Source organism: Stigmatopora argus, chromosome 1 (assembly GCF_051989625.1).
Source record: "Stigmatopora argus isolate UIUO_Sarg chromosome 1, RoL_Sarg_1.0, whole genome shotgun sequence".
Classification (NCBI taxonomy): domain Eukaryota; kingdom Metazoa; phylum Chordata; class Actinopteri; order Syngnathiformes; family Syngnathidae; genus Stigmatopora; species Stigmatopora argus.
The window spans coordinates 2500852-2515851 of NC_135387.1; the positions used below are offsets into that span (position 1 = coordinate 2500852).

General features: G+C 44.6%; 1 protein-coding gene across 3 annotated transcripts in view; it reads left to right on the top strand.

The window, feature by feature from the left end:
• Positions 1 to 581: 581 nt before the first annotated feature.
• The window catches only part of LOC144070738 (microphthalmia-associated transcription factor-like), a 68877-nt gene continuing 54458 nt past the window's right edge, over positions 582 to 15000 (top strand). The window contains exons 1-2 of one of the 3 annotated variants that reach the window (XM_077595187.1): positions 916 to 1009; positions 9412 to 9526. Coding sequence is in view for 1 of the 3 variants with exons in the window: in XM_077595185.1 (XP_077451311.1) it covers positions 906 to 1009 (104 nt within the window). In the remaining 2 variants the exon portion in view is untranslated. Of the gene's footprint in view, positions 1010 to 9411; positions 9527 to 9830; positions 10029 to 15000 lie in introns of those variants that run through there. The other 2 variants (XM_077595185.1, XM_077595196.1) reach the window with 2 other exon arrangements.

Consider the following 15000-nt stretch of genomic DNA (forward strand, 5'->3'; position numbering starts at 1 on the left):
CTCTCCTCTCCTCTCCTCTCCTCTCCTCTCCTCTCCTCTCCTCTCCTCTCCTCTCCTCTCCTCTCCTCTCCTCTCCTCTCCTCTCCTCTCCTCTCCTCTCCTCTCCTCTCCTCTCCTCTCCTCTCCTCTCCTCTCCTCTCCTCTCCTCTCCTCTCCTCTCCTCTCCTCTCCTCTCCTCTCCTCTCCTCTCCTCTCCTCTCCTCTCCTCTCCTCTCCTCTCCTCTCCTCTCCTCTCCTCTCCTCTCCTCTCCTCTCCTCTCCTCTCCTCTCCTCTCCTCTCCTCTCCTCTCCTCTCCTCTCCTCTCCTCTCCTCTCCTCTCCTCTCCTCTCCTCTCCTCTCCTCTCCTCTCCTCTCCTCTCTCTCCTCTCCTCTCCTCTCCTCTCCTCTCCTCTCCTCTCCTCTCCTCTCCTCTCCTCTCCTCTCCTCTCCTCTCCTCTCCTCTCCTCTCCTCTCCTCTCCTCTCTCTCCTCTCCTCTCCTCTCCTCTCCTCTCCTCTCCTCTCCTCTCCTCTCCTCTCCTCTCCTCTCCTCTCCTCTCCTCTCCTCTCCTCTCCTCTCCTCTCCTCTCCTCTCCTCTCCTCTCCTCTCAAAATTAAAAAAGAACTTTTTATTCTTTAAAACACAACCGTTATCTGGTTAGAATTTTTGTTAAGTCAAAATAAGCGCCGCTCGAATACAACCAATCGGAAGCATTTGACAGCCGCTTTGCAGGATTGTTGTTGTAGTTTATTGGCTTTTCTTGGGGCCTGCAGTCAGCGATCTTCCTCGCGTTTTGGACTACATAGCTCCTGGTGTTGGACAAATGCAGTCCGCAGTGCTTCCCATGGTTGACGTACTGCGCCGCACAAAGCTGTTCTGACAACTTCTCCGCCGCTAAAAGTTGTTCTTGTTTATGTTTTTTAAACATGCAGTCGGAATCAGGAATAGTTCCCGACTTTGAAGATGGGGAGTATTTACAAGAGGAACCAAAAACATACTACGAGCTTAAGAGTCACCCCTTGAAAAGCAGGTCAGTAATAGTTATTTGGCACGCTGAGGTGGTTTTGGTGTTTAGGTGATAATGAGGCCGAAGAACTCTCGCAAAGTGCTCTTCGGGGAGAGCTATGAGCTTCCCTCTGACAGAGAGCGCCCCTCAATGTTGATAGTTTTTTTCTGGCTGCGGCAACGCTTGGGTGTTGTCTTTTTAACATCCACTTCAAATTTAATTGCTCGGGAAGAGCAGGCAGTCTTGAGCAGTTTCCCAACCAATGGTCAAGTGTGACGCGGGAAATTGCAAGAAGTCATACATTGTAATATTCAGAGAGAAAAAATAATATGGATAAAACGAGATTAAAATTGAACTGTTACATGGTTAACCAAAATATGATGAACGTGAAATTGTAGATTACTATTACAAGATTCAAATTGTGAAACAGTTATTTTGTTGCTTATTTTTCTCCAACAAGGACCGGAAGTTGTTTGGTTTCTAAGTCACATTTTCATATGGCTCCTTCACTAGCATTGGCTATACAGTGGTACCTCTACATACGAGCACCTGTACATACGAGCAGCTCGAGATACGAGGAAAATTTCGAGCAAATAATTATCTCTAGATACGAGAAAAAAATCCAGATGGGAGAAAGCCAGGTGGCCAAGACATCATTGTAGCGCAGTCTTTTTTGCCGCATCTCTTTCGTCTATAACAGATATCTACGAGCAGTGAACGGTTTCTTCACACGTGATTCTCCTAAACATGGACCAGAAAATGCACAACACGCATGCACGGGCAAAAAGAGGGCTTTCTGGGTAATGAAGTATACTCGTGCACACAACACCGATAGCCAATGGCACTCTTTCTCAGAAAAAAACTTCATTACCCACAATCAATACGTGGGTGGGCTGAGCTGTTGCATTTTTTCAGTGTTCCCCCCACTCAGCCTGTTAGCTCCCGTTAGCGGAGAGATCGCTAATTCAAGACTACTTCTCGTTGGCAAGTGGTCGTGCGTTATCCTATTGTGAGGACATTTGTGTGCATCATTTTCGGAATATTTTGAAGGGAAATCTCTGTCGATGGGCAAACAGCCCATCGATAGCGAACGTGAGGGTGTGGAGGCGTGGCAAACAGCTAACCCGGAGAACAAAGGTAAAACAAAAAAATAAAAATTAGAATTAAGTTTTGTGTAAAGTTACATTAAACATATGTTTGAGTGTGTCTGTATATATTAATCCAAGTTAATTTAAATTTGTTTGTTCGGTTACGAGTGCGTTGCCGTGGAAAGCCAGCCAGAAATCGCAAACTCCACCCACAATGGCCGACGGAGGAAAACAAATGGATTTGGTTGCAGATTTGCTCACAAAGCCATTTCCCAGACGGACTTTTCCAGAAAAAAATGGACATCATTAAGAAAGGGCGATCAACTCCGAAGCTAGTTAGCCTGTTACAGCCGGGAAAAGGGTGTGTCCGCCACTTTCAGTTCGCTAACTACGAGCGCTACTCCTGGCTCACGGGCTCTGAGGAACACTGCAAATTGTATTGCTGGGAGTGCTTGTTATTTGCCACCGATCGACATGGTGTTTGGAGCAACACTGGATTTGCAAATTTGACTTGTTTAACCAAAGCAGCAACGAGACGCCAACGCACTGCCGGACACTTACAAGCAACGGGGCTGTTTTGCGAATACCAGAAAACTCCCACATGCAGCCTTCTCCATCTTAACGCAGAGCCACGGTACACTTTTCGATCTGCATCGGTCGGCTAAGAACAGAACTGATTGTAATATATGCCACGGATCTCCTTGACTTCCTTCAGCAGAAACATCTGAGTGAGAACAGGGCGGCTGTACACATTAGTGGGTTTGACAGTGACCATCCCTGTGTCCACTGCTTCTATCAAACGGACATTTTCAGCCCGTGAAACGCACGTGTAATCTGTACCACAGAGTAATTGAAATCTTATTGAGAAAAGAAAGGAGAATACATTTTGTGTATAAATAAAAATATTTTTTGGTGAGTAAAATATGTCTATTTTCCTAAATAATATTTCATTTTTTTAGGTTATTATTGATTCTTTTGTGTCGCAGCTGTAGCTGCATTAAAGGTTTTATAGCCATAAAATATTTGGATATATAAATCATTGGATTGATTCACACACAGCACTACTGAAGGCCTAAGTATGAAATGCATGGCCCGCCACTGCATCTGGCCAAATTATAAGTGCCTTCACCACTTTGTGAATTCAGTACATCGCGTTTTTTTATTTTAAAAAAAGTCCCGAAAAATTCTAAAACTCACGGAAATCAGAGCCCCGCTTATTCTTCAGCGCTGAAGAAGAAGCCACAATTTACAGTAGAAGAATGATATAAAAAGGCTGAGTTGTTATCTTCTCCTTTGTGTTACGAGTGAGGTTCTGGTTGCGCACATCGTTTGTGGAGAAAGACCTTGCTGATCCTGTTCCAGCTTTGTTTGGATTTTGAGTCGCCATTGAAAATGCCTCCTAAGCGTTTGGCATCCAATGAACCCAGGAAAAAACGAGATATGAAGACAGTGACCAAAAAAAGTGACGTTGCTATCCTTAAAGCGTAGCACCCCATTGCGGCGTAAATGAATCTACAATGCATTTTACCAAGAAAGAAACGGCCATAATATGCTTTTTCGAGCACACTAAGCAAGTGGTAACCACTATGAATACAAAAAAAGAGCCAGCTCTATGAGGGATTTACGCTGCAAATAAGTGAAGCTGGCATGATGAGTGGAGGTCAACACAGGAGTGCGAAAGAAGAGGCAGCGGACAATGACGAAGATGAGGATGAAGAACGTGGTTTGCAGTTTGCAACGAGTCCAGAAGATTGATAACAACATGGTTGGAGCCATTGAATTTAGAAATCGTTTGACAGTGTCATATCCTTGTACCAAGTTTATTCGTACAAGAAAGGAAATGGCGGTCGCCATGTTCATTGTGTGCCGAAAACCTCTCGGAGAAAGAAGCTTCTCCTGAAAAGCTCCCCGATGGCCCCTTCTGAATATTCCATCGATGATCCAATGGCTTTCGAATCTGATGAAGTGGACTTGGACAAAAGCCCACAATAAGATGTTTTTCCCATTATTTTTTAAATCAACCCGAAAGGAACTATTTTCACTGTGAGTACAGTATTTATAATTTTTTTATTTCTCGATTATATTTAGATATATAATAAATGCATTAATTACAGAATTAATTTTATCAAAAAGGCAACTAGTATTTAAATATCAATCAATAAAAAGGAATTTTAAAAAGGCAAATTTTAAAATAAAACAATCATGAGTAATACATAAACAACATAATTTTTTTCAAAATGTATACGTCAAAAATAAAATTGGAATAGAGGAGAATAATAAGGATGGACTTGCATGTATTTTGCCATTGGAATTTAATCTATTTATTGTTTTTTTGTGAATCTCTTCTGACCTCACATTTATTTCTCCCTGGTTGCCAACGACAGCAGTAGACATCCAAATCAATTTGAACTCCTAGAACAACAAAATTTATTCAGAGAGTTGGCAGTGAATGAGTTAATCTAATAATAACTTTAAAATAAAATGTCCACTGTGGTGACCACTTTCTATGAAGGTTGTAAAATCATCACTTTTTTTAAAATTACTTTTGTTTTCTCTGAGACTAAAAACTCCACTGTCAGTCGAAAAACGTCTTACTCACTTTGCCATTTTTAGTGGCAATTTCTTAATTAATAATTTTTTTGCAAAATAAATAAATACTTTTCACATACACATGGAAGCCAATAGTGTGGCAGGCAAATGGCACAATAGAAGAGAAATGTAGCACAAGAAGACTCAGCGGCCAGTACATCACAGATAATTTCATCTAATGTAATTTTATTTGGCTCATGTGAGCCCACTTCCTACTTGGATCACATGACACTAATCAAGGATGTGGACAGTTTGATGATTGTTGAGAGTTTAAACCAGGGGTCACCAAACTACGGCCCGTGGGCCGTATCCAGCCCGCGGGCCGGATACGGCCCGTCAGCACATTTGGCCTGGCCCTCTGAACAATACCAGAGATGCTATCGGATTTATTTCCTATTTGGAAAAAAAAAAAAATCCAGAATTTTTTTTTCCCCCCCAAAAAATCCTAGGCCCCGCCCTGTCAAAGAGAGAACGGAATAATGGCGAAAAAGTTAGGTAAGAGAAAAATTGATTCAGAATGCAGGGTATTTAACCTGGAGTGGACAAACGATTATTTTTTTGTTCAATGCAAAGAAAAGGCTGTTTGTCTCATCTGTCAGAGACGGTTGCGGTATTCAAAGAATACAATCTTCGCCGACACTATGAATCCCGTCACAAAGACAAGTACGATAGCTTGCAAGCCCAAATACGAGGAGACAAACTCTCAAAGCTAAAAAGTGGACTACTATCTCAGCAGAATACATTTGTACGCCAAGCTCAGCTGAACCAGGCATCCGTTTGGGCCAGCTTTCGGGTTGCTAAACTGATAGCAAGCAGCGGTAAGCCTTTCACTGACGGAGAGTTTGTTAAGAAATGTATGGATGCTGTCGCGGAGGAGGTGTGTCGCGAGAAGAAAGATGCATTTAATGCCGTAAGTCTGTCGGCGAATACAATGACCAAACGCGTTGAAGAAATCGGGAGTAATGTATATGCCCAGCTGCAGCAGAAGACGAAAGAATTTGACTTTTTTTCATTAGCACTGGATGAAAGCACGGACGTGCAAGACACAGCGCAATTGCTCATTTTTATTCGTGGAGTTAGCGCAAACTTTGAGATATGCGAGGATCTGGCAGCCCTCCAAAGTCTCAAAGGGACTACAACGGGAGAGGATATTTTTGACAGTGTGCCAAACCATGGAGAAGTTGGACCTGGATTGGTCAAAGCTAGCTAGCATCACGACTGACGGGGCTCCTAGCCTGGTGGGCGAAACTCGCGGTCTAATGGGACGCATGAACCGGGAGTTGAAAAAAAGGGGTCTCACTGCCCCGCTACGAGTCCACTGCCTAATTCACCAGCAAGCACTGTGCTGCTAAGTGTTGACGTGAGAGAGATTCTGCTCTGACAACTGAGCTGAACTTTTATCTGTTAAGATTGTGCATGGCACAACAGAAAGTTAATGTTCCATGGCTTTTTTTTCTATGAAGAACCCAGAGAGTTATTTAGCTATTATTTATTTCATAAATAGTGTTATTTATTTCCTGTTTTTTCTGTGAAGAACTCAGAGAGGGTTATTTAGTTATTATTTATTTCATTAATAGTGTTATTATTTGTTTCCTGACTTTTTTTCTGTAAAGAACCTGGAAAGGGTTATTTGGTTATGAGTGGCTTTCTGGAAAACAATAAAAAAAATTAAGCTCCCCTACGATCGTCACACTTTTTCTGTTACAAACTGACACCGGCTCCCCATCAGAGAAGGGAAAGGTTATGTGGCCCTCACAGGAAAAAGTTTGGGGACCCCTGGTTTAAACAATAAGTTGTAGTGCTCATCAATGAGCTGTCAGATACTTTGTGATTGATGCACCGTCTGTGCTGAAAATTTCTTTTCACATCACCTCTTTCCTTTTGTTCCTTTGAGGAAATGTTCTTGCTCCTGCCAGACGTTGTGCCTACAATAGATGTGACAGCCTGTGAAAACGTCGTCTTCTTTGCAGTGTAAATAGCATGTTTACATTTAGCTTAAAATGTGTTATTTTTAAAAAGCTGTAAATTTGGCAAATTTGATGCGTTGTCTAATATACAATGGTACCTCTACTTACAAAATTATTTGACTCCACAAGTGTTTTTGTTAGTTGGATTTTTCGTTAGTAGAATCATTTTTTCATTGAATTAGCAAAATTTGTTCTAAGATCTTTAGTACTGCAGTAATCCCTCGAATATTGCGGCTTCAACTTTTGCGGTTTCACTACATCGCAGATTTTTTTCTGGAAGATTTTTTTGGGGTAAATTCATAGAAATGTGAAAATCCACACTGAAACTCGCCTGAAACCACCCCCCTCTCCCCCGCTTGCTACTAGAACTCAGCACTGCAGTAAAAAAACAAAAACAAAATTTTAAATAGGGGTGACCCTACTTCGCAGTTTTTCGTTTATCGCGGCCATGTCTGGTTTACATTAACCGCGATAATCAAGGGATTACTGTACCTCCTAACCCACTTTTAAATAATAAATACCAGCTTAATGCGTTCCGGGATCGAGCTCGTATGTCAATTTACTTGTACAGTGGTACCTCGAGATACGAGCTTAATCCGTTCCGGGACTGAGCTCGTATGACAAGATTCTCGTAACTCGAGCGGAAGTTTCCCATTGAAATGAATAGGAAACAAATTAATTCGTTCCAACTCTCTGAAAAAACACCAAAAACAGGATATTGGATTGAAAAAAATGTTTTATTTCTTATAATTCGCCATATATTGACAAAGTAATAAATAACGAGTGGTTTAATAGAAATAAAGTGTTTAGTCTAACTAAAATTGGGCGGATTTCGCCGAGGGGAGAGGGGCACAAAAGGGGCGGGGGGCTTCGTTTTTTTTCCACACAACGCACTCGTAAACGGAACAAACACTCCACCCTCACGTTCGCTATCGATGGGCTGTTTGCTGTTATACTATTCCCTTCAAAATATTCCGAAAATGATGCAAACAAATGTCCTCACAATCGGATAACGCACGACCACTTGCCAACGAGCAGCAGTCTTTTATCAGCGATCGCGCCGCTGCTCATGGGAGCTTCGGGGGCGCTGGCTAGCGGCTCCTTTTAGCTTGTAGCATCTGTGTTCGCATCCCCTCGAACGGCGCCTATGATAGAGTTGCTACCGGGGATGCTGTTGCGAGCCAGTGCCCCTGATGTTCTTATGAGCAGGCAACGAGAAGTAATATAATACTCCTCGTATTAGATAAAAATAACAGGAAATGCAGCAGCTGAGTTTACCCACGTATTGATTGTGGGTAAAGTTTTATTCTGAGTGCCATTGCCTGTCGGCGTTGTGTGCACGAGTATACTTCATTACCCAGAAAGCCCTCTTTTCCCCGCGCATGCGCGTTGTGCGTTTCCTGGTCTGAATAACTCATCCGGTGCTCGTAAATATTGTTATACACGAAAGATATGCAAAAAAAATGCCCTGGCCACCTGGCTTGGTCGCATCACGAAATTTTGACCGCATCACGGGCGAATTATTCGATCGAAATTTCCCCCGTAAGACGAGCATTTTGTATGACGAGCGGTCGTATGACGAGGTACCACTGTATCTCTATAACTGCGCACCGGTACTCGGACGATTCGCCGAAAGACGTTTGGCCGACGGACGTTTGGCCGACGGACAGTTCGCCGAACGGATGTTTGGCCGAACGAACATTTCGCCGACCGGACGTTTGGCCGAATGGACGTTTCGCCGACCGGACGTTTGGCCGAATGGACGTTTCACAGCTGCGGGATTTGCGCGCTCGCCCCGCCGCCGGATCGTGTGTGTACAAGTTTTTCAACCTCGGCCCGCGGGCCATATACGGCCCGTTAGGATTCTTAATCCAGCCCGCCGCTGGCGTTGTCCAAATTATAGTAAAAATCACTCATCACTCTCAATGTATTAGTCTACCATCAATGGCAGCCCGGGAATAAGCACTCTTGGGTGGGCAGATGTAGCACAACCGAGCCGTAGGATGAGTTTTCCCCATGAAAAGAAAAGACAGCAATGGGGTCAAATCCAGCCGAAAAGAGCATTTAATGATTAAATACAAATACTGGGGATTTTTAGACATCAGAACCGGGCCCAGGGTGGTGGATTTCCCCGGTAAAATGAAGCGATAAAGGGAAATACGTCCATATACCTCCATTCGCCAAACGGCCCAAAATGCACTAAAATTGGGTCAAATCCAGCCTAAAACAGCATTTAATGATTAAATACAAATACTGAGGATTTTTAGACCTCAGAACCGGGCCCAGGGTGGTTGATTTCCCCGATAAAAGTGCACTTTAGAGCGGTACCTGACCCAATTGCAATGAATAAATTTGTCCACTGGATAGAAGAGTTCTGCCGATTCACAGCAGGGGTATTTTCGTTACAAATAGTGGTAGTATTAGAAGCGGTCCATGTCGGTTCTGGTTGGTAGTTTTACCCGGGAATTATGTCCCATGTGTGGGTAGATATATTATTGACTAATTTGTGTAAAAATATTGGTCCAGGAAGGTTCGGGGGTTCTGTTTACCCAGAAATAGTGTCATCAACAAGGGTACTTTATTTACAAGGAGTGGTAGTATTGCAACCGGGCCCTGTCGGTTCTGGTTGGTGTTTTTACCCAGAAATTGGGTAACCTTCCTGGACCAATATTTTTACACAAATTAGCGTAAGAGTCAAAAAAACACTCAGAAACATGCTGGCTTTTCCTTCAGAATTGTTTTCATGCTTGGATGGTTCAAACATGCATGATTGTGTTGACAGAGGAAACATGCTAAACGCATTAGCATCAACCCTAGCAAGCACCGGGAGTGTGATTAACAGACAGCTGGGATACGCCTACAGAGTCCGAGCACTGACAGGAAAAGCCATTTCTAAGGTATTAATTAATGCATTCATTTTTTTTCAATTACATTTTTTAGGGTTGTTAACAGTTGTTATAGCTTAGTTTTAGTTTCTTACTAATTTTTGCGTGTGGACTCTAAAAATCATCCCAGTTCCTCTATAATGTCTTTTTCTTCACAGTTTATCTACTTACATAATTTATACTACATGCATATTGTTACAGATTACAGTAATGTATAGTGACATCTAGTGGGTCATCACTTTAACACATTCTCAGTTCTACCCATAATGCTACGCGCTGTTGTTTGTATTCATTCCAATAAAGACACGATCTGAGACATGGTGTCAGAAGTGGCTGGCTAAAAACTAAAGCAATGGCAAGCGGTGTGATTCCGGCGCCGGAGGGCATGCAGATGTCCGGGGTTTGGCAAAGAACTGGGACGTTTTTCGTGCTGAATTTGAGGACTTTATGTTAGCCACAGGGCTATACGAGAAACCTGAGGAGGTGCAAGCTGCCGCCCGGAGACGGCTAATGGGTAACGAGTGTCGCCATGTCTATATGCATAACGTGATATTGACGGAGGATCAAAGGAAAGACCCAACTGCCATCTTAAATGCGTTGGGGGAGTATTTTAAACCTGCAAAAAACGTGACCCAGCGTCACGTGAGAGATACTTGTTCGGTTGCTGCAAACAAGCGTGACCGGACGTTCGGTTGCTGCAAACAAGCGTGACCGGACGTTTGGTTGCCGGACGTTTGGTCGCCCGGACGTTTGGTCGCCCGACCAAAACGTCCGAGGACCCAAACGAGAGACTGATGAGTCAATAAGCAGTTTTTTAACAAGGCTAAAGGAAAGAGCTACATCGTGCGAGTACCGTGGGTTAAAGGATGAGATGATTTGTGACAGGCTCGTGCTCGGGGTTGCAAGTGAGGACACTCGAAGGCGCTTGCTGCGTGAGCGAGACATCAAGTTGCCAGCGACAGTCAAAATATGTCAGCTTGCTGAGCTGACTGAGAAACACATGAAAACCATGGAGAGCCCGCAAGTACAAAGTGGACAGTGTGAATGCAGCAGAGAGACAGACTGGGAGATATAGAATGCTGGACAAGACAAGAGAGCACTTGGCTTGCAAATACTGCGGAAACAGCCACAAGCGTGGCAAGGAACAATGCCCAGCCTACGGTAAGGCATGTCGGGCATGTGGCGTCGCAAATCATTTTGCCAAGGTATGCCAGGCGGTTAACAGGACCAGGAAAGTAAATGCTTTCCTGGAAGCTGTAGAGCGAGAGGGCAGAGATGAAGACGGATCTGTGGATAATATGTTCATGGACACAGAATGCATCAGCACAGTGAATTCAAAAGGTAGGAAATGGTTTGTTCACCTGCGATTGAACAAGAAAAGACAAGCATGCCAGCTAGACACCGGTGCCACTTGTAACGTTGTGAGCAGTAGGACCAAAGAGAAGTTGTCGCCGGGTACAGCCCTACACCCAAGCTCAACTAGGCTGAGACTTTACTCAGGTGAAACTATGCTATCACAAGGGAGATTCCACACAGAAAGGAGAAAAGCATGAGCTGGTCTTTGAAGTGGTGGAAACGCACCAAGAGCCCCTCCTCTCTGGGGCCATGTGTGCGCGCCTGGGCCTATTGACCTTCACAATACCCGAGGAGTTGAACAAAGTAGCGGGAGGAGAAGGCATGCCCCTCACTAAAGAGCAGCGGCTATACAAGTGTGAAAAGTGAAATACACTTTGAGCTCGATCCAAATGTACCCCCAGTACAGTGCGCACCTCGGAATGTTCCTGTAGCATTAAGGGAGAGGGTCAAGCACGAACTAGCAACAGACACTCCACTTGTGCGCCACACTGTGTTCTCAGCCCAGGCAGAGTATCCGCAGCTGGACCAAACCCAGCACCTGAATGTCAATACCTTCCGATTCCAGCAGATAGCGCAGCATACAGAAACGGATGAGATACTCCAGGAGCTGAAGAAGATAATCCTGCACGGGTGGCCTGACTTCAAGGAGGACACAGCTGGCGGTGCGAGACTACTGGCCATTCCGAGATGAATTGAACGTGCAGAATGAAGTGGTATACAGAGGTCAGTGCATCATTATCCCAAAGGCTCTCAGGGCAGAGATGCTCAAGAGGATACACTCGAGCCATATTGGTGGCGAGGCCTGTTAGAGACGGGCCAGGGATACCCTCTTCTGGCCAAGCATGAGAGCTAAAATCAAAGATTTTGTAGCTAACTGTTCCGCATGCAATGAGTACGCAAGGGTTCAGCAAAAGGAATCCATGATGTCACATGAGATACCCACGCGTCCGTGGCAGACGGTGAGCATGGACACATACGCATATAAGGGCAAATACTTTCTTATTCTTGTAGACCACTACTCGGATTTCTGGGAAATTGACCAGCTGCCTGACCTATCCGCCAACACCCTGATCACGCGCTGCTGAGCCCAATTTGCGCGTCATGGGCAACCGGACAAGGTGATTACGGACAATGGGCCCCCAATTCGCCAGTGACCAATTCAGAAAGTTTGTTTCAAGCTGGGGGGTTACCCATGTCACGTCGTCGCCCCGCCATCCGTAGTCAAACGGCAATAAAGATTGTCAAATCGCTCTGTAAGCGGGCGAAAGCAGATGGGACAGACGGATGGATGGCCATCCTCCACTGGCGCAACACGCCCACAGAGGGGATAGGCAGTAGCCCGTCCAGCGATTAATGTCAAGGAGGCTAAAATCCTCTCTACCAGTTGCAGACAGCCTACTGCAACCACGTGGTGGTCGGAGAGACTGACAAGTTGGTGTGGAAATGGCGGATGGCGAAATCGACCTACAACAGATCTGCCAAAGACCTCCCAGAGCTAAATGTGGGAGATCAGATCAGAATAAAGCCGCTCCCGGGTGACCGCACGGGGAGATGGCCATTGGGCCAATGCATTCAGAAAGTTGCTCCTCACTCATTCGTGGTGGATGTTCACAGCACTCTCTATAGGCGCAACCACGTGGATCTACGAGTGACAGAGCGCTCAGCAGAAATAAAGGGTCTGGAACGGCGAAGTCTGGAACGGGGACAGGTGACTGGGACATCAGCCCGGGCAGAGACTGCCCATGGGTCAGGCCATGAGGAATCGCACCGTGCGGAAAGCCCAAGCGCCCCAACCAGTCTGGCTCCTCGCAGCCCGTCTACACCGGCACCAGGACAATGCCAGACACTGGAGAGACGCAACGACTCACCAGGCCAGGCAGTCTACACACGTTGTGGCCGCCTCTCACAGCCACCGCCTAAACTGAATTGGTGATCATAGAAGAGCATACATGAAAAACATGGGTCCGACTAGGGTATACGCTGCACGCTGCCCTTACTAAGCCCGGACACACGCATACATAGACAATGACAACACACACGAAGAAATTGCACTCGAGACTTTGGTTTATTGTTGGATTACTGTTGTTTTGTTGTTCGATTGTTAAGTTCCAGTATTTGTATTTAATCATTAAATGCTGTTTTAAGATGGATTTGACCCGATTGCTGTCATTTTACGGCTCGGTTCTGCTACATCTGCCCGCCCAAGAGTGCTTATTCCCGGGCTGCCATGCCCGCCCAAGAGTGCTTATTCCCGGACTGCCATGCCCGCCCAAGAGTGCTTATTCCCGGGCTGCCATGCCCGCCCAAGAGTGCTTATTCCCGGGCTGCCATTGATGGTAGACTAATAAATTGAGAGTGATGAGCGGCAAAGGGAAATGAATCATTGATTTTTACTATAATTTTGACAACGCCGGCGGCGGGCCGGATTAAAAATGCTAACGGTCCGTATATGGCCCGCGGGCCAAGGTTGAAAAACTTGTACACACACGATCCGGGGGCGGGGCGAGCGCGCGAATCCCGTTTCGACGAAACCTCCGTTCGGCCGAACAGCCGAATGAAAGTTCGGCGGAACGTCTATTCGGCGATCTGCCCGTCTGTCAAACGTCCGTCGGCGAAACGTCTTTAGGCGAATCATCCGAGTACCGATGATGTCGCTCACACTGGTACTCAGTGCGCTCAGGGAGGTTGTCTTTCTGCCCAGACCAACGAAAAATTAGAGGGAACATTGCTCTGGACCAAAGTCAGCTGGGATAGGCTCCAGCACCCCCCGCAGCCCTAGTGAGGATAAAGCGGTTCAGAAAATGATGATGATGATGAGTTTATCATGCGGACAGTGACTTGCCATGTGGAACTAATAGATGAAGATATCAAGAGCATGATAAACAGTCGAGATGAGGTTGGTCATCTTCCGGATCAAGGTTTTTGGAAGAGCATTTTTTCACAATTTGAAGTATACTGTTTAAAAAGGAGGGCTCCTATTGTTCAATAACCTGCAGTAGTATAGAGAAAAACTAAGAGTTTTTGGATTGAGTGAATCTGAGTTTTGGATTCCGCACCCAATTTTTTTTCAAAAATAGCTTTTAAGCATAAAACAACTAAACATATGTTCTCCAGTATAACTCTGTGAATGGCAGGCAAGGTTTAGAAGAGTGGCCTCTGCTCGAAGGAAGAAAACGATACATGATTGTTCTGCATATTAGATCTTTTAGATCGTGAACATGTTGACAATCTCATGAAGCAAAAAAGATCGTAAATTCTCTTAATAGGGTTCGGGAACGTATTTTGTTTTTCTGGCGACAACTACTAATGTGTGGAGCCGGCTGCCTTGAAAGACATAAATGAGCTCTTACAGCTCCTCATTGGGTGATATGAAGATCTTGGACACTTCACAATTATTCTGCATTTATATGCCCTTTGGTGGTGATGAGAAGGGAGCTTGTCTCAGCTAATACTGAGTTAATACTTAAGAAATACATTTAAGCACCGAACAAATATGGAAGCCTTTGGAGTGCAACGCAGCTGTGTATGATGACAATAAAGGCTTTTGATTTGATTTGAAGTGCACAGACCCTGCCCATTTGATCATCAGCAGTATGGCGGCATAGCAGCTCCAGTATTACAGGCATGTGTTAAAGCAACGGGTTTTAAAATGATGTGACAATGTGCAGTCAATTAACCATGTGCAGTTTGTGTCGAGAATGATCCCCTCCCTCTGAATTATTATTAGATTGTTACTGATCACTAATTGATATTCACAAGTTTTTAAACACAATAAGGCAAAAAATATTTCTAATGTTTGTTGTCTGTTGTACTATCAGCGCCCGAAAGGTAGCAGCATTCATTGTTCTTAGAGGGACCGGTCGTCATGCACTGCACCCTCTGTCCCAATTTCCCTTGACGTGGTTATAAAATGTAACATTACAGAGTCCGAATTATAGCCTAAATTTAAATCCACATCTCTACTTATTCCTACTCTAATGTCAGAAAATACTATAATAATAATAATAATAAAGGTATGAATAAACAACTTTACTTAATATTATCTGATTTCTGTGTAAATCATGGAGTCCTCATAGACGACAATCCGGGTAACTATGCAGTTTTTTTTGTTTTGTTTAACTTTGATATAT